Raw genomic sequence first — 24,846 nt, 5'->3', positions numbered from 1 at the left:
TGTCGATCACAAATTCTTGTCAAGTTAGATTCAGCTTTAACTGGATCTCATGAAACATGTTGCGAGTCTTAGTCTACATACTGACGTAGTCAAAGCAATGAGAAGTGGTGGAAAACAAAGTAAGACGAAGGAGGTGGAAATCACCAGCTACAAGGAGAGAGGGACTGATCGTGTAGCAACTCAGAGTGTTGCATTTGTTGTCAATGTGCCCTTTCTTCTCCTCCTTTCCCCCTTCCCCCTTGTGCAACTCGCACTGGATCACGCTGTTCCAGCAGCCGAACAGGAAAAACAATGTGTCATGTGAACAGGCTGCATGATTTGGGATTGCACTATGCAACTTGACCTGGGGGATGGGAGGGGAGGCGGAGCTACGATCTCTTCCGGCAACAAAGGGGCTGTATAAATAAGCAGTCGAGAACAACTTTACAGACCCCAAAGAAACAAGGAGTGGGAGGCTGAAGGAACTCGGAAACGCAGACCAGAATATAAGATTTAGCGTGAAAGTAAAGGCAAGAAGAAGCGAAGGAAATATCGGCGACAGCAATTGTATGACAGAGGGGGAAGAAAAAGATCTGATCACTTTAGAGGAAATTTGGAGTATGCAAACTAAGCATCTCTGCTAAAATAAACAGGAGCATCCTCAAGGAGTTAGATAAATATTTCTCCCACTCTTCAGCAACAACAGTCGAAGCGGGGGAGTGAAGTTCTGGCCAGTAGTAAGTGACGTTATCACTGTTTTGTTTGTAACAGAGGTAGCGTTGTTTCAGTGCCTGAAAAGATGCCGTTTTTGGGTCAGGACTGGAGATCTCCCGGCCAGAGTTGGATCAAAACTGACAACGGCTGGAAAAGATCCAACGATGAAACAAACAATAATGTCACGCCGCTGAACAGGTTAGTTACCTCTCGCTCCAGTGTTCACAACTCAGCTAACCTCGGTGACCACAGCAAGAATTTATGTGCATTTTTTTCAAGAAAAGTTTCTTGCAAGTCTGTATTCAAAAAGGTGCTTTTCTTACTGAATTCAGGCTTAAATACCATTGTAATTGGAGAAGAAATAGATTGGTCCAAAAAGGGAACTAATGTGTTAAAGTTAACAGAGGAAATAGTTTCGAACATGACATTATAGGCAACACCGCAAGGAAGTCAAGCGAAACAAGTTGGTTTTATGGTTAGGGAGCAAAACATGGTATGCAACGCTACAGTAATTGCATCTATCTGCAAGTAAACACATACAGCGTCTTAGTCTAGTGATGAAAAATAATAAAAGTATGTCATTTTTTGTTTGAAACCTGGGTCTTATAATCTTGGGGGTCAACAAAGTGTCTATTCTTAGGCTAAATTGTGATTGTACATTGTGTCCTCTTAAAGGAGACATTGGAAGAATGTTGCAGCAGATTAGGGTATTTTTTTCGCTCTGGAGACATGACGTTCGACGACCAGATTTTTATTTTATCTTCGAGATTGTGGCTTGGCGTGAGAGGACACTGAGAACATCATTTTCTTTACATACGCCTTCCTTGCTAAAAATGTTACAGTTGGAACAGCTGATGAAAACAAACAGATCCCGCTGACAGCATTACTCATCTGCACTGCCTAGTAAATATCAAAATTTGAAAAGAGTTCTATATTAAAGTGATTGAAAAACTTAGTGCAAAATATTCTTGCGAAAACTCAACACTTTGGTATATTTTTGGAACTTTAAAAAAAAACACTGTAATGCAAATTCACACACGTTTGGGTTTGCCGGGACACAGTGCAAGGAAGGAAAACGTCCCTTCTGATTGCTGGGCTGTTGTGTAAGATACACGTAAACACCTGTTGCCTTTTTATTGTGGAACCTGTTGTTACCCCTGAGTTTGCCTTGTGACCTGACAATTCCTGCCGTCTTTGTGGATGAGCTGCTAGGACAATTGAGTGATAGTTATTGTTGAAAACAACTTTTTTGTTTGCCATTCCAGGTTTGCAAGAGAAAGTTGGATGTAACCAGGTTCTTGATGAACGGGAAAGAGTGGTAGTCAGAGACTGCTGATGTCTGGCACTCTGCCAGTGTGAGATCAGATGGTCAGCATCAGCAGACTCTTCTCGATGCGGGTGGTATTTTTCAGGCAAGCCTGACTGTGATCCATGTCCAGACATGTTTTCCTTCTGACTGTGATCACAAAGCGGTGATGAGGACTTATGACATTTAATGGTCAGACCAGAGATCTGGGCCCTTCTTGGTTGAAAAAATCATCAGTGAAGCAACAACAGCTTACATTTATCTTGGTAAAAATGTCCCAATTTGCTTCACGGGAGTGTTATCAAACAAAATATATGCACTGAGCCCATATAAAGGAGATATTAAAACAGAGGATTTAAAGCTTGGTTAAACAAGTAGGCTTTAAAGAGTGTCTTGAGGGAAGAAAGAGGCAGAGCGGGAGGAAATTCTACAGCTTCGCCCTGAGGAAGGTGAAGGTACCATTGTCAGTAGTTGGGCAACAAAACTCGTGCACAAGTGGCTAACATTGAAAAGAGTGCAGAAATATTGGAGGGTTTTAGAAGCACAACTGTTATTGCACTTAGTCAGTGAGCAACAAGGACAAGTAACTGCATAAAGAAAATTTTAGTTTCGTTCAGACACATCATCCATCACGTTAAAGATTCATCCCCTCCCCTGTTGTACACATTGTTGCCAATATGTGACGTGTACAAGATCACCGCAGTATCTTACCAAGGCTTCTTATCCTGCAACTTTTATGGCCTGGAAAGACAAGGAAAAGATGCAATGGGATCACCATCACATCTAAGATCTCTCCAAGTCACCCACCAAATTGACTTGGAACTATGTTACGGAGCTTCAAAATCTTGGAATTACTTCCCTTACAGCACTTTGCTATCCTTCGACCATATCGATTACAGTCGTTCAAGAAGGCAGTTTGACACCACCACCTTCCAGATCTTGATGACAATGCCCTAGTCCAAAGAATGATACATTATAAAGGCAGATGATGTTCTTTACGGTTGATTTAAGAGTTTCTAAAATGTTATTTTTGAAATATTTAGCTTTTTATCAATTTAGAATTGTTTAAAACTTTGTTTGCAGAATGTGTTGAAGTTCATTCTCTTTCCTGGATCAGTGATATCAAGGTTTACAGGAATTGGGTGGAAACCTCTCATTCAGGACAATGCATTGTGCCAAAACATGAAACATTTACTCAAGATGATTAATTTTTCCCCCGATTTGTTTTGGCAAAAATATCAAATCTGCACAGCAAGAATGTTTGTTTATTTTGAGGCATTGCAGACTGGGAAAATTATGACAAATTCAGATTTTCTTGGGAACATGGTGGGGAGAGTGCATAGTTTATAACAGACATATAAAGGACATAACTTTAGGATTAGAGCTGGATTGTTCAGGATGACGTCAGGAAGTACCACTTTAAACAAAAGGGAGTGGAAAATTGGAACTCTCTCTTCTTTGCAATGTTACTAAGGCTTGAAGTCAATTGACAAAATGCCAAAACAGATTAATTGATAGATCTTTTGGGGAAAGTATCAAAGTTTAACAAATGCAGATTGGTACATGGAGCTAAGATATAGATCAGCCATGATCTGATTAGATGATGGAAAGGGCTGAATGGCTTCCTGCTTTTCCTGTGTTGAGGGAATACAGCAGTTTCTGTACTAAGCAACACTTCTCAGATTGTGAACTAATAAGTCATCAAAATACCTTTTTAAAAGTGGTCCCTTCCTCTTAGTTTGTTTCATTATCCCTTCCACACCCCACACCCCCAACCTGCTAAGGCTTGCCAGACTCTGCCTTCATTGACACTGGCTGTCTGCCAGGGAGCCAATTTACAGACCACTGGGTAACATCTTCCAAATGTTTTTTTGCAGCAGCTTCCAGTTTGTTGGATGAGTTTGCTGGAGCCAGGAGAACCTGTGTGTGCAGTTTTATTGCATTCTCTTCTTCAGGGTGATGTTTTTTTTTCAAATCCCATTGAGCTCTTTCTACAGACATGGGACTGGCTAAGTCAAGTCACAGATCAATGCTATAAATAACTTGTGGTTGGCTGTTCACCACCAACTTCCCTTGCCGAATGGTAATCTGTGGCCTAAAAATGATCATGTTTGTTTAGAATCTTGCACTTCTATCTTGAATAATAACCATTCAAAAGAAGGCCTAAATATTATTTCAGCTATACAAGCCATTTCTTTTCTGGTCAGTGTAAAGAAAAAACTGTTTTGAAGTTAGAAACTGGTTCTGCTTTTACACAGAAATAATTAGAATTTACATAGTTCAGCTGAATTGATCCATGCCACTATTTATGCTTCACTCAAGTCTCCTCCTACCCTGATTCACCTCACCCCAGCAACAGGCCTTCCTATCATTCCCCACCTTCCCCCCCATATTATACGTAATTGTAGAGCCCTTGCTTTGTTATTACGATGTTTGCAATCTGTAAACTGCACCATTGCAGGCTTCCAGTATATCTTTGTGTCAGATTCTAAAGTAAGAATAGATTTAACTTGTAGAAATTGAGACTTGTCAAAACAAGGAGAAAGTGAGGACTGCAGATGCTGGAGATCAGAGCTGAAAATGTGTTGCTGGAAAAGCGCAGCAGGTCAGGCAGCATCCAAGGAGAAGGAGAATTGACGTTTCGGGCATGAGCCCTGAAGAAGGGCTCATGCCCGAAACGTCGATTCTCCTTCTCCTTGAATGCTGCTTGACCTGCTGCACTTTTTCATCACTTGTCAAAACAAGTTTATTTATCAGTACACAAGAGCCTTGTAAATTTGTTAGCCTTTGAGACAATAACAGAAATAAGTCTGATTCTGAAACGTGGCTGGTTAGAGGGAAAAACATTAGCTCCCACAGTGGGCTCTTGGAGATGACATTTTACAACTATTGAATGGCATGGATTAGTAGTTAAACTAGTTTTAAAGTAGTTAACATCAGTTGGAGCAAAGTCTGGAGTTGCTATCTGAGCCCAAGGAGGTTTGTGTAAGATGTAAGTACCAGCACAGTATTGGGTGCAAACAGTATCACTCTGCACTATGTCTTGGAGGTTTCATCATGTGACCCAACCCCAAACTCCTACCATTGGTCACCCAAATTGTCCATTAGGGTAGCAACATTTCTAGGTCCATTGGAAAGCAAATGGACATTCCAATTGGCTCACTTTATAATGTCAGTCAAACAAACCTTTTTGCCCTCTGCAATACTTTTACAACCGGAAGCCTGTAATAGTGAGACTTGAGAGAATATTGGTGGATTTCCCCTTTCTCATAGTGTCTAGACACAAAGCATATTTCCTATTGATTTAATTGGCCACTTTTTGCATTGAACTGTTCATGTCTTACAGCACAATTCATGTTTCACATTTGTCTTTACATAGTTTCTGTGATGAAGAGGATTTTAACAAGGAGAACCTTTTGAAGAGTGTTGGTTGCGATATGATGACAAAAAAGAGAAAGAAAGACCTGCTGAACAACAACACAAAAATCCAATGTGAGTTTTCATCACCTTTTGAGTAGACTTCAGAATGTTTAGGATTAGTCTCTTTAAGCCATAACTTTTATCCTCTAAACTGAATATTTGAAACTGTTGCGCAATTTTAGTTTTGGGAAATGTTCCAGCCATGAATTATCCCATAATAGCAATCAGTCAGGAAGGAGTTGGCTGCAAATGCTTATTCTACATGAGTAAAGTGTTGAGCACCTAATAGAATTTTGTTACTTTTTTTTCAGTTTGAGAAGAAACTTTCATTTACACAACATTTCAGGATATATCCAAATGTTCTGTAGGCAGAGAAATGCAGTCAATGTTGTAATGTAGGAAAAGTGGCTGCCAATTAACTGTCCAACATTATCCATCAAGGCATGTCAGTCAATGCAAACAGTGGCATGTTGTAGCTTAGCTGGTAGCACTCCCACCTCTGAACCATAAGGCACTGAGTTCATGACCCTCTCAAGGACTTGATGCCTAAAGGAGGAGTGTTCACAATGCAGCCAGTCAGTTTGTTGATTAGCCTGCAAATGCTTCCATAACACCATCCAAGGAAACAGCATGAATGAGTGAGTCAAACTAATCTTGTTCTCTCTGTTTGACGTTGAAACATATAAAATCCAGAGGAGACTTGGCAGGGTAGATTTTAAAAGGATATTCCCCCTAGGAGAATCTAGAACTGGTAAACACATTTTAAAAAGTAAGTGTCTTCTGCAGATACATAAACACAATTTCAAGGCTGACACCTTAGTGCAGTCCTCAGGAAGTGCCACATAGTTAGAGACGCTGCCTTTTGAGATAGATATCAAACTGACTGACTGACTGTTTTGAAGAAAAGCAGCAGAGTTCCCCCCCTGATGTTCTGGTCAACATTTATTCCTGCACCAATGCATGAAAGCATGTTATTATCTGGTTATTATCCCGTTGTTTGTGAGAGCTTGCTGTGGAAAACCTGCTGCAGTATTTTCCTATGTTACATGAGTTCAGCATTTCAAAACATACAAGTACTGTACAGGAAATAAAGTAATATCCTGAAAGGTGCTACGTAAATGAAAATTATTTCTTTGCTGTTTTCACTGAGAATTGTCATGTGAAATATGTATGGTTGAGATCTCTGACTGTCTCAGATGAGCAGTACTGATTCTCTTGACCTTAACTAGAAATGTTTCAAATGTCCCAAGAGATTAGACTGATGCGAATATATCATGGCTGTTTTCTCTGTGCCACCCTGAGATAACATTGCTTCTGTCATGTTTGGCGTGAGGTGAGGGAGACGATAAACAGATCACTGTCAGAAGTTGAAGAGTTATCAGGCCTTCACCAGGCTGTTGGGTCACAGCCCTGCTTCCTCTGGGTTGCTCCCACCTTACCAATTGAACTGCAAGTGTTGAGAACTCTGTTTAGCCGTACAAATGGGAACTGCCCACATTCTGATCCAAGGGACAATCTAGAACTCTGATGATGTTCCTGTTGTGGTGATTTTACTATTGAGGCCGCATATAGAATTCGTAGCGCACAGACCATTTGGCTTGTACAAAATCAAAACTTCAGTTCTCATGTCATCCATATAAATGTTTGACTGTACTAATGATACATAATTTAAGATGGTTTTTGGTTAAGCTGCTTTCAGTTTCACAGAACAAGCACAGGCATGATGGCCTGAGAGGTCTCTTTCTGAGCTGTATCATTCGCTGTTCCTTTATTTAAGCACCACTTCTTTTTTCTTAAAGCTGGTTTGTTTCTTTTTCCTCTTGTGGCCTGGGTTAATATGACCCATGAAAACTCAAGCTGATTCACCTATCAGCACTCATGGCCTTATATGCTAAAATATTTGATTCAGATTTTTTTTTGGGCTACCATAAAACAAATGAGATGATGATGACTTTTAATAAGGTTAAGTTATTTTATATTGTAGCCTATAAATCCCAAGTAATAGCAAAATGTAGTCTTGTCTGCAGATAGCAGACGTGATATAAACTCCCAGCTACTGCAGTATGAGAACATTACAGCGCAGTACAGACCCTTCAGCTCTCAATGTTGCGCTGACCTGTGGAACCAATCTGAAGCCCATCTAACCTACACTATTCCATTCTCGTTCAGATGTCTATCCGATGACCATGTAAATGTCCTTAAAGTTGGTGAGCCTATTATTGTTGCAGGCAGTGCACTCCACGCCCCTACTACTCTGAGTAAAGAAACTACCTCTGACATCTGACCCGTATCTATCACCCCTCAAATTAAAACTATGTTCCCTTGTGTGAGCTATCGCCATCCAAGGAAAAAGGCTCTCACTATCCAACCTATCTAATTCTGTGATTTTCTTATGTCTCAATTAAGTCATCTCTCAACCTTCTTCTCTCTAATGAAAACAGCCTCCAGTCTCTCAGCCTTTCCTTGTAAGACCTTCCCTCCACACCAGGCAACGTCCTAGTAAATCTCCTCTGAACCCTTTCCAAGCTTCCACATCCTTCCTATAATGCGGTGATCAGAACTGTACGCAATAGTCCAAACATGGCCGCACCAGAGTTTTGTACAGCTGCAGCATGATCTCATAGTTCCAAAACTCCATCCCTCTACCAATAAAAGCTAACACACCAAATGCCTTCTTTACAACCCTATCAACCTGGGTGACAACCTTCAAGGATCTGGACACTAAGATCTCTCTGCTCATCTACGCTACTAAGAATCTTCCCATTAGCTCAGTACTCTGCATTCCTGTTACTCCTTTCAAAGTGACTCAACTCACACTTTTCTGCATTAAACTCCATTTGCCACCTCTCAGCTCAGCTCTGCAGCTTATCTATGTCTCTGTGTAACCTACAACATTCTTTGTCACTATTCACAACTCTACCACCCTTGGTGTCATCCGCACATTTACTAACCCATCCTTCTATGCTCTCATCCAGGTCATTTATAAAAGTGACAAAACAAAAGACCCAAAACAGATCCTTGTGGTACCCCACCAGTAACTGAACTCCAGGATGAGTATTTCCCACCAATCACCACCCTCCTAATCAGCTAGCCAATTTCTGATCCAGACCACTAAATCACCCTCAGTTCTGTACCTCCGTATTTTGAGCAATAGCCTACTGTGGGGAACCTTATCAAACAAGTTACTGAAATCCATATACACCACATCAACCGCTTTACCCTCATCCACCTGTTTGGTTACCTTCTCAAGAACTCAATAAGGTTCGTGAGGCACGACCTACCCTTCACAAAACCATGTTGACTATCCCTAATCAACTTATTCCTCTCTAGATGATTATAAATCTTATCTCTTATAACCCTTTCCAACACTTTACCCACAATCAGAGTAAGGTTCACAGCTCTATAATTTCCAGGGTTGTCTCTACTCCCCATCTTGAATGAGAGAACAACATTTACTATCCTCTATTCTTCTGGCACTATTCCTGTAGACAACGATGACACAAAGATCAAAGCCAAAGGCTCGGCAATCTCCTCCCTGGCTTCCCAGTGAATCTTAAGATAAATTCCATCTGGCCCAGGGGACTTATCTAGTTTTACAATTTCCAGAATTGCTAACAGCTCCTCCTTATGCACCTCAATCCCATCTAGTCTATTGAATAATACTAGAAATTACTGAGAAATATGAACTGGGGATTGAAGTTGACTCGGCTAAGGATATGGATCATTCTTAAATAAATATAAGATGAAATAAGAGCAGGACTAGGTTATTTATCCCTTTCAGCTGCTCCATCATTTAATAAGATCATGGCTTGTGAACTATTTGAGGGTTATGGTTGTTCAGAGTTCTGTTGGTGAGCGGCAATTGTGGTTTGGTTCCATCAGACATGGTGATCATTCGGCCCATATAAGCCATGTTAATTCTCAGCAAGAGCAACTTGCTTGTCCCACTCCTGAGCCTTTTCCATGTAATCCTGCATTCTGTTCACAACAATACTTATCTAATTCACTTTTGAAAGTCATGATTGAATCCATCAGGTCCTCCCTATCTACTCTGCCCAAAGTGCTCATGATTTTGGACACCTCCTAGCAAATCTTCTCTGAACCTAATTTTCTCCGAGGAGAATAATCCCTGCTTCTCTAACCTATTCTCCAAACTGAAATTCCTCAGCCCTTGAACTGTTGTCTTAAATCTTAAGTGCACCCTCTCAAGAGCCTTTTGAATCCTTCCTGAAAGTGCAGTACTCCCAATTCAACTCCATTTGAAGTCAAACCAAATGATCTGTCAAGATTCATTGTATCTTTGCTTTTGTACCCTTTGCCTCTTTTTAAGAAGTCCAGGATTACTTCAACTTTTATGAACCACTTTGAAGGAGACTGGACACCTTCAATTTATGCACATGTACCTAGATATCTTTATTCCACCCCATCTTTAGAAATGAACTGACCCTCTGAACAGTATTGCCCAGGCCCATTCCCCTATCCTATTACTTCACACTTCCCCTGACTAATGCACCTAACCCACACATCCCTGAATACTCTGAGCAATTTAGCATGGCCAATTCACCTGACCTGCACATCTTTGGATTGTGGGAGGAAAATAGAGCACCCGGAGGAAACCCCATAGACTCAACCCATAGAATAAAGATTCCATGTTGCCTCTCATCATTCTTCCTACTAAATTACATCACTTTGCACATCTCCACAATGTTTAATACTTTGGAGTTATAAAGAACTTTTGGAAAGAACAGGGAAGGACATGAGACTGATTGGATAGCTTCATCAAAGAGTTGGCACAAACAGAATGGATGGAATGGATACTTTGGTGCTCTGTGATTAGTTACTCTTTGTCATCCTTTGAGGGCTTACTTCTGGTCATTGACCTACTTCAAGAAAGTGAATTGTTTGGATGTAGTGCATGAGCATGGGAATGGGGCCATGTTGTGAACAAGAAATAGGAACAGGAGGAGATGATATAATCCCTAGGGCCTGCTCTGCCGATCAATATGGTCATGATCAGCCTGGTGGCTTAATGGTAAGCACTGCTGCCCCACAGTGCTAGGGATATGGGTTCAATTCCAGCCTCTGGCAACTGACTGTGTGGAGTTTGCACATTGTCTCTGTATCTACAGGGTTTTCTCTGGGTGCTCCGGTTTCCTCCCACCGTCCAAGATATGCAATTCAGGAGAATTGGCCATGCTAAATTGACCAGAGTGTTCAGGGATGTGTGGGTTAGGTGCATTAGTCAGGGGAAAAGTGAAGTAATGGGGTAGGGGAATGGGCCTGGGTGCGATACTGTTCAGAGGATCGGTGTGAAGTTGTTGGGCCAAATGGCCTGTTTCCAAATTGTAGGGATCCTATGATTTTATGACTGATCTTGGGCTTCTCTCCCATTTCCTGCCTACTCCCCATCTCACTTGATTCCCTTAGAGACAAAAACCTGTCTATCATAGTCTTGAATGCATTCAGTGATGGAGGCTCCCTGGAAGAGAGTTATACAGATTTTCAACCCTTTGAGTGAAGTAATTTCACTTCTCAGTTCTAATGATCAGCCCTTATCCTGAAATTGTGTCCCCTTGATTTAGATTCTCTGACTAGCCGGAAAGATCTCTCACCATCCACTCTATCAAGTCCCTTCAGAATCTGACATGAGTCAATAAGATCAGCTCCCATTCTTCTAATATAGACTCACTTCACTCAGCCTCTCATCATAGGACAATCTCCTCATCTCAGGTGCACCGGTTTAGTGATTGGGGAACTGTATATGGGAGGAATTTTTCTTTTTATTCACTAATGGGGTGTGGGAGTTGCTGGCTGCCAGCATTTATTTGCCTGCTCATAGTTGTCTTCAGAAGGTGGTGGTGAACTACCTTCTTGAACCACAGCAATCCATGTTGTAAGTTGACCCACATTGATGTTAGGGAGGGAAATCCAGGATTTTGACCTAGGAACAGGAAAGGAACCGTGATCTATTTCCAAGTCCAGTTAGCGAGTGGCTTGAAGGGGAACTTATAGGTGGTGGTGTTCCCATGTATCTGTTGCTCTTTTCCTTATACATAGAAGTGGTTGTGGATTTGGAAGGTGCAGTCTGAGGATCTTTGGTGAATTTCTGCAGTGCATCTTGTGAATAGTACACACTGATGAGCATTGGTGGAGGGTGTTGTTTGTGGATGTGGTGCCAATCAAGTGGGCTGCTTTGTCCTGGATGGTGTCAAGCTTCATGAATATTGAAATTGCACCCATCATAGCAAGTGAGAGAATTCCATCACTTTCCTGACTTGTGCCTTGTAGATGGTGGATAGGCATTGGCTGGTCAGGAGGTGAGTTACTTGATGCAGTATTTCTAGCCTCTGACTTTCCCTTGAGGCTACGGTTTCTGCTGCGAGTCAGTTGAGTTTCTGGTCAATGGTAATCCTGAGGATGTTGATAGCTGGGGATCCAGTGATGGAAATACCATTGCATGTCAAGGAGCAGTGGTTAGAATGTCTCTTATTAGAGTTACCTGGCATTTGTGTGGTGAAAATGTTACTTGCCCCTTGTTAGCACAAGTCTGGACATTGTCCAGATCATATTGCATTTGAAGATGGACTGGTTCAGTGGTAGGCTTGATGAACTGACACAATTCAAAAGAAGTTGAGGATGCGATTACACAGCATGCCCCATCGAAACTTGTACCTGGAGAGGTTTAAATCATCACGTGACTTTTTCCAGAGCTTCACCATAAGTCCTAATCAAAATGCAACCACGTCAGCCAGGGCTTATAAATGATGGTGGTAGGTAGATGTTTAATGTCTCACTGTAGCCTTTAGTAGATCTGGGATCAAATGTTCAGATATTTGTTACTTTGAAATCATTTGAGTTGTCTGTGTATTTAGTCAGGCAATTCTTGCAGTCAACAAATAATGTTTACTACATTTGTTTACCTTCAGATTTCCACCAAGAGACTTGGATTTCTGTTCACAAAGGAAGTACAAAGGAGGTAAGTAATAATGGGTTATATCAATAAACAGCCACAAGTTCACTGACCATGCATTAATCAGATCTCCATCAACAATACTGATACTCTTGTTTCTCTTCCAGCGTCATGGATATTGCACTTTGGGTGAAGCTTTCAACCGTTTAGATTTTTCCAGTGCAATATTAGATACCAGAAGATTTCACTATGTTGTGAGGGTAGGTGGTCTTCACACTTCTGTTGAGTGTTTAGTTGAAAATTTTACTGTTATGGGTTGTAGCAGCCGTGTTTCTGTTGGGAGATCTCCCACCTTTTGAGTCAAAGAAATTGTGGATTCAAGTTGCACAAAAAAGAATACTGACACTCCAGTACAGTGCTGAGGGAGAGCTGCACTATTGGAGATCTGATCTTTCAGGTGTGAGGTTAAACCCATCTACCCTGCTCAGGTGGGTGTAAAACATCCTGTGGCACTATTTCAAATCTCCCTTGCCCCTGGTGTCCTGGAGAATATTTATCCCCCAATTAATATTTCTCAAACTGATTTCTGTCCCACTGTTTGTGGGAGCTTGCTGTGAACAGTTGGTGGCTACATATCCCATGTTGCAATAGCCACTATCCATCAAAAATACTCCATTGACTGTGAAGCCCTAAGGGACATCTAATTGTCATGAAAGGTGGTATATAAATGTAAGTGTTTTAAATTTATTTTTGCCTTTATTTCCACCTCATTAATCATTAATTGCAATTTTACACCAGCTAAAGGTCTATTGGGGATTACAGTGAATCCTTCATTGTCCAGACTGGAGGAGAAGTAATTCCATCTGATGGAAATTGTAATCGAAACGGCTTGTCAAGCATCAAACAAGGCAACATTGGAAACTGCCTTTGTCCAGCACCACACAATGTGCACATAAATGGCTGCCCTTCCTGAATCCTTTATAGTAACTATTCAGATTTCTTCAATGCATTTTTGATTTGTTACTAACTGAAACTGACATACAAACAAAGAAGGGTAGACTGGTGTGGGCTCTTTTGTTTTTAAATCGGGGGTGCGGAGAGTCGACTCCAGGGTGACGTATAGAGATCTTTTAAACTTATGAAAGGGGTTTGATGAGGATAGATGTGGACATGATGTTTCCACCTGTAAGGGAGACCAGAATTAGACGGTCACAGATCTAAAATTGTCACTAATAAGTCTACTAAAGGAATTCCAGTGAATGACTTTGCCTAGAGAATAGTGAGATTGTGGAAATTATAACCACATGGAATAGTTGAGATGAAAGTGGAGATACATTTTCAGGGGAAAGCTGTATGTGTCAGAGAAAGGAGTTTAAAGATATGATGAAAGGATGAGATGAAGAGAAATGGGAGCATAAAGTCCAGCATAAATCAGTTGTGCCAGTGGGCTGTTTTTGTGTTGTTCATACCAGGAAATCCTATATAGGTCTTGACTTACAACTTGTAATCCCCTGAATTGCTGAGTCACTTTATGAAGCGAGTTTGCTTTCTGGAAAGGAAAGGTTGCTCATCTCCAAGGAGAGTTTCCTTTTAGATGTGTATCAGTTGGACTTTTGCAATTTTTGATGATGCACAGACTCACCTCCTCCTGTCTCTTCCCCCCCCCCCCACTGAAAATGATCTGTTTGTGCTGGTCACCATTCAGTTCAAGTAGGGATCCATTAGCTTGAGTCATAAAGGACACTTTGCAATAGCAGCCCCAGCTATCAATCATAAGTGAAATCATCATACTGAGTGACAAAGCCAGCAGCTGATACAGTATCCCAGTGTGTTGTTGCCGGGACTAGAAAGGTGCTGACGGAAGTGGAACTGTTTGGAATTCCTGCCATGTTCTCTGCTGCCCCTCCATTCTCTCCAACCAGTATCTTGTGTCATCTCAACTTTGTTCATTAACAGATGACACTCGGGCTCAGACAGTGAACTAACAGTTCACTCCTGTTTAGAAAGAGCAAAAGTGTGTGTCCTTTGAGTGAAGGGGCTATAAATTTGACTCTAAAGAAAATGCTTGGATTTATGTATAACCCCCTGCCCCCCCCCCCACCCAAAAAAAAAGCAGGTCACAATCACGAAGGTATTTTTAGAAATGTAGTCATTGTTGAAGTGTCAAACATGACTGCACATATTGAACGGCCAGAAACAACAATCTGATAATGACTGGATTTTCTTTCTGTGGTAACGATTGAAGGATCAGGATACCAGGGATAATTCTGCTCTGCTCTTCTTTGCAATAAATACCATAGTATCTTTTGCTTTCACTTGAGAGGGCAGTGTCTTGGTTTAATGTCTCATCTGAAAGATGTCACCTTTTGACAGTACAGCTAAAACTACTGGCTGATTCACCATTGTCTTGAAGTGCAGTTGAAGGTAAATGAACAAGATGTAAATCCTTTCTGTTCCAGATAGGAATGGTCCTGAGGGTTAACTATCTTTCCCTATCAAAGCACTAGGCAAATTCATTTTGATTTCTCTACACTACTTCTTTAGTGTTCTTACTCTACAAACACCTTTAAGATACAAAAGACAGACTAACCCACAACATTTGCCATTAGTGATGTCACCCACGTACAGGCCATGAGGAACAGTGTAAATGAATGAGCAAAATTGTGCTGAATTTTTTCTTTGTGCACTGAGGACCAGGTAATTGATTTGAGACAATTTTTATTGCTGCGAACTGTTCAGGAACGGAGTGTTGACCATTGGAGATAATGTGCACTCCTGCAAAGGAAGGGGAAGAGTGGTTCACCCTGACCATGTCTGTTAATGGGGAATTCCTGTTCCTTATTTCTATATTTTAACCATTGTCAGCAAAATTTTGAAAACTGAAATATTTGATTACTCCAAGTGATTTGAACTTTGCTCAATTTTCCAATGGCCCAGTACTAATTGAGAAACAATACATTTAATTTTAGTGAAATGTTGCTGCAAGTTAGAGTCCATGTTCATCCAGAATTCCTAATATTAAACTTTACTCAATAACTCCTCCTGCCATAACCTGATGTACCTTTGCCTGTAGTTTATAGGGGTAGGGATGGACTGTACACGACCTCCTGGAAGCAAAGTCAGCATGCCTGCAAGAAGCCAACCCCACTGATAAAATACATTGCAGGTAGACCAAAATGGTAGAGAGCAGGACCTCTGAGGCTCATTCTGGACTCAAACGTTAACTCTGCTTTCTTCCCATAAATGCTGCCAGACTTGCTGAGTTTCTGCAATGTTTTGTTATAGAGAGAGCAGAACCCCTCTCTCCCATGTGGGATCGGTCCCTTTCAGCAGCTCTATCAGTTCCAGCAGGTCATCAGCTCAATAATGGACACTGGACTGCAGTCAGAAATACAAAGTTAATGGCTGTTCCCCCAAAAAATCCATTATGTGGCTAAAGGACAAAGAGGAATGCTAGTTTATCAGATTAGGGGAGGAGTGATAATTGGGTGTGAGGGTCTGGAAGGCAGTTGGGTGTGCATGTGTGTGAGTTGATTACATTGTGGGGTGGTTGCCACTGAAAAGCACATGGTGACCCCCATCTCTGTCTCTCATGTTCTCACTCTTTGTTTTTCCTACCCACTCCCCAATTTAATTCCTGCCTTTGTTCATCTGAGCTGTTTACAAACAGCCTGCCCACTTGCTCATTCCAGTCATGTAATGGCATGGGCAATGTATTACCTAGTCAATATGCTTGCAGTGTAACCTCACAGACCTTTTATTTATCGATTTATGTTATTCGCCTTCTCCCACCTGTTAATGGGGTCAACTTCAGTGTGAGGTGGAATATGGTGAGCTATACACCTGACTATTTTATATTTTCCCCCCCCTCAGCAGCAAGAGTGCATGAAAATCCAGCCCTCGGTAACACACACACACAACACATACACACCCCTTGATATAGAGCAGATGAACTCTAATTATACAGTTGCAATGGCCTAAGTTATCACATTTGGAACAGCTGAATGACTTATGGAATTGCTCTGTTGTGTTAAAATGATGCCAATGTTATTTTCTATTTGCAGTTGCTGGAGCTCATTGCAAAATCCCAGCTCACGTCCCTCAGTGGGATTGCCCAGAAAAACTACATGAACATTCTGGAGAAAGTTGTACAGAAAGGTGAGCAGTAATTGTGAACAGTGCTGGTCTCCTTATTACAAAATCACCTTTGAGTTGTTTCTTTGTTCCACTTTCATATATAACTAGAACTTCATAGATCTAATGATGAAAGCAAGAGGAAAATTCTTTGTTTGTACTCTTGTACAGTTAAGAATCTATTAAGATGGCATTAGAAAATTAGTGAGCAGTTCTCTCAAATTCTTCTGTGCTAATCCACTTGGCAAGTGATATGGATACAAAGCAGACTACAACTTCAGTCTGCATTTGATTATGAAGCCAACTGCACTGCATGAATTAATAAGTACTTTGAGAATCAAAATGCGAAAGCTTACTTTGAGGGAGAATAGATGGTTTTGAAAACAAAACCTTTTATTTTTGTGCTATAAGAATTTTTATTTCCAGTAGTTGCAGCGTATGTGTGCCTATCATTGAGTCTTTAGGACTGAGGTGATAATTATGAATTCTATTAGTGATTCCGATGAAGAGCCTAGAACATGGGATCAATTGATTGGAAGTGATTCATTGTTTACCCCTGCCATGATGACAGAATTAACATACTTGAATATCTTGTCCGGGTGCATTTATTTTGGAAAGTTGCCCAATTTCTAGCAAAATGACAACCTGATCAGCCAATTTCAAGCACCGCAATTTAAAAATTCTCACTTTTTTGTTTTGAGCTATCTCCATGATCTCTCATCCCCTTTTTTATAATTGCCACCCCTTGTAGTCCCACTATCCTGAGATTTCTTGTCTTCCTCATTTTGAGCTCTTGAATATCCCTGATTTAAATCACTCTCCTATTGGTAGTTGTCCCTTCAGCTGACTGGATTCTGTACGCCTGGATTCTCCCTAAATCTCTCCATGCTGTCACTTCCTTTTAATATTTTCTTAAAATCTATCTCTTTGACCAAGCTTTTGGTCTCCGAACATAACATTGTGTGACTTGGTGTCAAATTTTGCTTTATAATGCATCAGTGTAAGACACTTTATTGCACTTAAGTGCAATATAAGTACAAGTTAGTTGTAATTCAGTGACAACAGGTGTTTCATTATTTATTTAACACCTTTAACTTTTTTTTTCTGTCATCTCCTCATCTCTACAAATTTCCCCTCTTATCCCCACTCCTAACTATTCATTCTTAGAGCATCTATTTTTAATATTAAGAATATTTTGGTCTTTTTTTAGTGCTTGAAGACCAGCAGGATATTCGACTAATTAAAGAGCTGCTGAATAGTCTGTACACAACTCTCTGCGCGCTGGTGAATGGTGTGGGCAAGTGTGTGTTGGTGGGAAACATAAACACCTGGGTCTACAGAATGGAGGTCATTATGCACTGGCAGCAGCAACTGAACAATATTCGTATCATCAGGGTAAGTGGTAGCCATAAACAGCAACTCTGAGGCACATAAAGGAAAACATGCCCACTCTATTTGGACTCTTATTAGACATTGTAATTTGTACTAAAGTAGTGCTTTTAAATAATAAGCATAAATCTTTTTAATTTATTATGGGAACGTAGCTGTCCTGGGCTGGGGTAGCATTTATTGCCCATCCCTAGCTGTCCTTGAGAAAGTGATGAGCTACCACCTTGAACCATGACAGTTTATTCAGTGTAGATACATCCACTGTGTTGTTAAGGAGGGTTTTCCAGGATTTTAATGCAGAAAAACTGGAAGAACAGTGATAGATTTCCAAGTCAGAATGGTAAATGACTTTGTAGCATGGCAGGGACTCTGACATTATCAGATCCTCCCTAAAGCGGGTGATTGACTGCTCCAACCCCTCAACTGAAGACGCTCTGCTGAAGGCTGTATTCTATCAAAGCATTCTATTTTAACGCTAGTGTTTGAATCATTTTTGTCATTTTTATGCTATTTTCTTGTTGTCATGTTGAACAGTGGGTTGGATCTTTTGAAATTCATCTTGTTTGGCATCATTTCATTAATATCAATGACCTGTTTTTGACTGCCATCACTGAAATTTGACAACAAGCCACATAAGGAGATATTACAACAGGTTAATAAAAGCTTGGCCAAAGAGGTCATTTTTAAGAACCATCGAAAAGGAGGAGAATAGATGGAGATGAACAAAGAAACTTACGGCACAGGAACAAGCCTTTCAGCCCTCCAAGCCTACACTGATCCAGTTCCTCTATCTAAATTTGTCACCTATTTTCTAAGGATCTGTATCTCTCCGCTCCCCACTCATTCATGTATCTATCTAGGTACATCTTAAATGACGCTGTCGTGTCTGCCTCTACCACCTCTACTGGCAACACGTTCTAGGTACCCACCACCCTCTGCGTGAAGAACTTACCACAATATTTCCCTTAAACTTCTCTCCTCTCACCTTGAACTCATGACCCCTAGTAATTGAGTCCCAACCCTGGGGAAAGGTGTCTTGCTATCCACTCTGTCTATACCTCTCATGATTTTATAGATCTCAATCAGATCCCCCCTCATCCTCTGTCTTTCTAATGAAAATAATCCTCATCTACTCCACTTCTCTTCATAGCTAGCGCCCTCCATATCAGGAAACATCCTGGTGAACCTCCTCTGCACCCTGTATAGTGTTCAAGAACATGGGTATTGCAGCTGATGACATGAACACCAATTATGAAATAATAAAAATAGCAGATGCTCAAGGGGCTGGGATTGGAGTGCCAGGATCCCCAAGATTGTGGGGTTTGATAGAGATGGAGGGCTTTGGAGGGTGGGGTACCGTGGAAGGATTAGGAAATGAAAATGAGAATGTTTAAGATCAAGGTGTTGCCTGATTACAGAACCAGTTTAGGTCAGTGAGCAAAGTTAGGGTGATAGAAGAATGGGACGTGTTAGGATACAATCCTGTTCTATAATACCCTCGAGGCCCAAGTAACATTTGATGTTTCTTGTTTTGCAGCCTTTGAATACAGGACTGACCCTCACAGACCTACCAATGTGTCTGCAGTTGAACATCATGGAAAGGTTGGCTGATGGGAGAGACATTGTCAGTCTGGGACAGGTGTCTCCAAACCTGCAAGTGCTGAGTGAAGATCGTCTTCTCTGGAAGAGACTGTGCCGCTATCACTTCACAGAACGTCAGGTAGGTAATGCATGAAAAAAAATCGGTTTCAAAATAAATTCAACACAACCCTTCAGCAAGCTTCAGTGACCAAGCTTCTGTCCTGTTAATTGTAGATTCGCAAACGACTCATTTTATCTGAAAAAGGTCACTTGGATTGGAAGAAGATGTATTTTAAGCTCAGCAGATGCTACCCAAGGAAGGAACAGTATGGGGACACACTACAGTTCTGTCGACATTGTCACATCCTCTTTTGGAAGGTACGTTGGTGGCTTTGTCAACACCTGTGATCCAGTCCAGGAAAAAGAATTGTTTTTTTTTTGTATAACATGTTATTCCCTTATACTTCAAAATAGCATCCATTTATTCCCATTTTATAGAATTACACATTTACTTTCAAAACTATAAATTCTGATTACTGGATAAATTATCCTACTTTACTACAGTTGCATGCAGAATCTGGGGCGCATGTGAAGGGTGTATTCATCTTTATAAGGCTGTTAGCTCATAAGAAAAGTCTCGCATTTCTGTCAATTTCCATGATCTCAGAATTTCTCAATGTGATTCACCATCAATTAAGAACCTTTTTTGAAGTGTTGTCACTGCTGTAGTTTAGGCAAAATGGTAGCCAGTTTGTGTGCCACAAGCTTCCACTACCAGCATTGTGATAATTACCAGATGATTAGCTTCTTTGGTCTCAGAGGGATGAATATTGTCCTGAATGCCAGGGAGAATTCTCCTGCTCTTTTAAAATTAATTCACCGGATCTCTTCTAATCACCAAATGTTTGAAATTTGTCCTTCTTGCATTTCTCTTGAGTGCAAACCAAAACAGTTCGGAAAAGTCTTTCTTCTTTTAAACCATATTCTAGTATTACTGATGTGATTGTTCATTTGTCAATCCCATGATCTTTTTTCATTGTTCCATTTCATTAATTTATAAACATTATAAAGTGTTTATCTCTCTCATTGCAATTCTAGGATACAAATCACCCTTGCACATCCAATGACCCAGAAGGTTCTTACACTGCTGTCTCACCTCTTGACTTCATCAGTCTCTTCAAGTTCTGAACATGGAGATTCCAGAGGACTCCCACTGTGAAAACAAATTTTCATTGGGATTTGAGAGCTATTGACTTTGTGTACTTTGCTTTTAAATGTGTAAATAATGTACAATAATATTTATATCCCCTTTTGTACAGTGAAGCTGACAGAGGTGGATTGTCTTTTTTTTTAAATATAAAATTATCTGTAGTTTGTAAATATCCTATAGGATATCCTGAGCAGAAAGTTACTGAAACAATGCTTTTTGCCTGAAGAATAAAGTCAGATCATGCTGTCAATAAGTTATAATGTACCATGAGAATGCAACAAGCATTTGGATATATTTTCTTCTAAAATGGGATTGATAGGTTTAATGGGAGTAATGCACAGAAAGCCCAGTCAGGTCAGTGCTACCCATTTGAGGTGTGGAACCATTTTACACTCAAACTGGCTTATGCTTATCTCACTGCTTGAGATACTATTTCATCCAAATTGCAAGTTGATTATATTCCGCTTTCCCATAATTAGTATGGAGACATCACTGGGTAATATGAATGCAACTGAAAGCAATTCTGTTTGATTATTGGTACTGGCAGTGAGGGGGAGGGGGCAACTGCTTGACAAAAACTTGAATCGTGCTCCCGTTCTGCTGTAAGAACTTTTAAATTGAGGTTAGCATCGCAGTTATCCTTTCAATTTTGTTTTTGTACATTTTTTTATAATATCTGAGAGTTACGTTAGATTGTAAAGTGGGTGCTGGATTGATAATTTCCTTCCCATGCTGTACACTGTTAAAGACGTTGGCAGTCTGGAGTGAGGGAATTGTACATAGTGCAATAATGGAGAAGTAACAAGGAGTGAGTAAGGGAGTGATTTTAATTATGATTTCAGACGGGAGGTCCAATGCATTTTCCTGACAATCTTTATTTAATATATGCAGCAAGAAGTTGGTATTGAATCACAGTTGGTTGCCAGCTGACCTGATCAAGGAGGGGGAGCAGGTATAGAAATCTGGTGGCAATATTTCTCTCCAGGAAGTGTCAGTAATAGAGGATGAGATTGGGTGAACCTTAAGTACAATTTATTGCTGAAAAAGAGAGACATACTGTAAGATTTTCATCTTACACTTATCTGGACAGGCACAAAACTACAAAATTTCTAAGGGAACAACAATATATGCTGCATAAGAATATCAGTGCCCTCTTTTCATCCAGTTTAAATTCTTACTCCCTTTGAAATTGGGCATTCTTGCACCTGTCCTGATGTGTGCAAGATAATAATCCTAGGTAACAAGTCTGTGTGCAATGCTGTGCACAGTCAAGTGACTACATCACTTTTTAGTTCCATTTTCAACCACTAATAGTCCATCAATTCTCTGGGATTGTCATTAACTCACCAGGAACTGAAGGCTAAACTCCAGCATGCTACATCGGGCAAATTTTGCTGGCAGAAAAAGGTTTGTTCTTACCCCTATTTTCTTTGAAAACTTTTTGATAACTCATTTTTTAAAAAATTGTAGGTGTAAAAATGGTAGATTGGATAGCTCTTGACTGCCAGTCAATCAGGGTTCAAAGAGACTACTTGTTTTCTGATTTGCTGTGTGATGATACCATAATGATGGTTTGGTTGGGTCAGGGTGGGTGTTTGACAGCTGGTGGTCATATGATATCTCTAAAAATACGTTCCAAAGAGAGTTCGCAGCCCTTCCATCTATGCCAAAGTAATGGGGCAATGGACAGACTTAGCTCACCATCAACTGTCATCATAACCCACTTCCTGTTAGTGTTGACTACAGACTAAATTGAAACATCTTTTTGTTAGTTTCTGCATAAAATTGTTCCAGTCTGCATATTGAAATAACATGGGCATTGGAAGAATGTCAGAGCTTTTATGAAAAATGGTGCTCACGGAATGTGATTATTTAGTTTACACATTCTCAGTTTGTTACACTGGCTTTGGTAAAGACAACAATGGTACTATTGTACAGTTTACCATACTGTTATTACTAACCATAGATGACCACTGTATAACCATAACCTATTTACACAATCCACTGTATTAAATGAAATGTAGATATACATTTGACCTTCAATTATGTCAAGCTTTATGCAATTGCAGCTTGTTTATATATAAACTGATGGCAGGAAACCCAAGAGGAAGACTTGTTTGCAGGTTCATGCTGAATAGTAGAAACTGAAGCTACATTCTTTTTTAAATATATCCTGTGTTCAGCAATACATTCAAACAGGAACCATTGACATTATTTACTTTTCTATCCACAGAGTGCTCTTTGCAATTTGGAATGCAAGAGCTGTGTTGGCTACACTTTGAGCAAGTTAACAGTTGGTATTATGATTGAAAATAATCATCACCAACCAAATTCTGAAAGTGAGTTTTGAGTTCACCTTTTCCAAGTTTAATGGATGATTTGATTAAAGTTTTCAACATATTGAGGAGAACCATAGGATAGATAAGAATGAACTATTTCTTCTAGTTGCCGAGTCGAGAATGAAGACTATAGTCTAAACTTTCAAGAACTTTCAGAAACAAAAATGGGAAATACTGGTTCACACAAGGTCATAGAAGTTTAGAACTCTCTTCCACAAAAGCCTATTGATGCTAGCTTAATTGTTAAGCTTAATCCTGAGGTGAAGAACTTTTTGTTGGCCAAACATATGGGGGAAAAGGCAGTATGTGGAACTAGGTTGCAGATCAGCCATGATCTCATTGAATGGTGGAACAGGCTCAGGAGGATAAATGGCTCCTCTTATTTTGTCTGGAAATAATCAACAGATTAGATAGTGCTGCAGACAGAGAAACCCAGTTGACCTGTTTCAGGTCAATTATCTTTCATCAGCAATATTTTGCTTTGTTTAATTGGAATATGGCTTATTTGGTGTAAACGTGTGGTTAGGGGTTTATTGGTTGAGATTGATGTCCAACTTTAACCCCTTTATAAGCCTTTTCTTTGTGCAATAGCGTAAATCAGATGGGAGGGAATTGACAGCCAATCTTGGATCTGTGTGTTTCAGTTCCACCAGAGTTGACTTGACTTGTTTTAAAAATTGTATTTGTTAATTTACAATCTAAGCTTTCTATTCTGTATCCTGTATTACACTGATTACGATACAACACTGCATTTGGGTGGGTAGTCCACTTAGTTCAGTTAATGATCAGCACGTTATCCAAGTGGTAGGAGGTCATTAGATCACATAATGGTGATCCTGAAACACTGTAGTGGATGTCAGTGTTTGAGAAAGCAAGATCTTACAATTGCGCTGGTAAATCTTGAATCCCTCATCAGGTGAAATTTTCCTGTTTTTTAATAAAAAAAATTTTTCACACTGCAATTGCTGGATTTGTTTTGGCCACGGCAAGGAATGATTTTAACAGTGGCGATTTATGAATTGAAGGTTAAAACATGCATTTAAGTTAAGTGCTGTTACCTGATTTCAGTGATTTCTGTTTTAAGAGGAAACCTGTTCCTGATTTTCAGAGATAGCAGTTTGCTGCTTTGTTCAAGTTTCTATCTAATCACTACAATGCTATTTTTATACATTGGAGCTGGTGAATGCAGCTCCAGATGTTAATCTTCCTGTTTTTTAATCTCAGGAATTTTCTACCTAAACCTCTAGCATAGTTGAAGCATAACTTGTATTTTTGCATGTTAAACAATGATGCATTTGCGTTGACTTTACATATAGTCTCTGCAGGGACACATTGTAAGCTTTTGAACATCTGTAAATTAGTAGCACTATACTCTGATGTAAAATACTTTTGTAAATTTTTAATTGATATCTTTTTAATAAATTGATATCTTCAAAATTTAGTGGGTCTGAGTTTTGAGTGATCTTTACAAAATTTACATACACGTTTCTGTAGGCAGCGAGATGTTGGTCTGGAAAGTTTAGACATTCACCTGATCAACATTTGATTTAACCTCCTGTGAGACACCAACAGTATCCCCAGAGAAATAACTCGAGTATTGACTTTACAAGGTGCTTCCCTGAAAGGACAAATGATTGATTTGTTCCAGCAATCATGTAGGGCTGTCAAATGTGTAAAAATGCTTCTGAGTGTGACAAATGTAAGAGTCTCTAATTAATATGACAGAGAAATTTAGGAGGAGCCTCCTTAACCAGAGAATGGTGTTAAATGAACTGGCTGAAGAAAATATCAGATGTATTTAAGATGTTACATAAGTAACTGAGTGAGAAAGAACTAGATATCGATGAGGTGAGATGAAATGAGT

General features: G+C 40.1%; 1 protein-coding gene across 1 annotated transcript; it reads left to right on the top strand.

The window, feature by feature from the left end:
* The first annotated feature begins 369 nt into the window (after positions 1 to 369).
* fbxo32 (F-box protein 32) lies at positions 370 to 24,355 on the top strand. The gene is made up of 9 exons (XM_060823083.1): positions 370 to 891; positions 5,379 to 5,491; positions 12,346 to 12,395; positions 12,497 to 12,589; positions 16,394 to 16,487; positions 17,674 to 17,858; positions 19,390 to 19,572; positions 19,668 to 19,811; positions 20,532 to 24,355. The coding sequence occupies exons 1-9, from the start codon at positions 779 to 781 to the stop codon at positions 20,619 to 20,621; spliced, it is 1,065 nt and encodes a 354-aa protein (XP_060679066.1). The 5' UTR covers positions 370 to 778; the 3' UTR covers positions 20,622 to 24,355.
* The last annotated feature ends 491 nt before the right edge of the window (positions 24,356 to 24,846 follow it).

The sequence above is a fragment of the Hemiscyllium ocellatum genome, chromosome 4, assembly GCF_020745735.1.
Source record: "Hemiscyllium ocellatum isolate sHemOce1 chromosome 4, sHemOce1.pat.X.cur, whole genome shotgun sequence".
NCBI lineage: Eukaryota > Metazoa > Chordata > Chondrichthyes > Orectolobiformes > Hemiscylliidae > Hemiscyllium > Hemiscyllium ocellatum.
The sequence above is the reverse complement of the archived record's forward strand: the minus strand, read 5'-3'. Positions and strand labels throughout refer to the sequence as shown.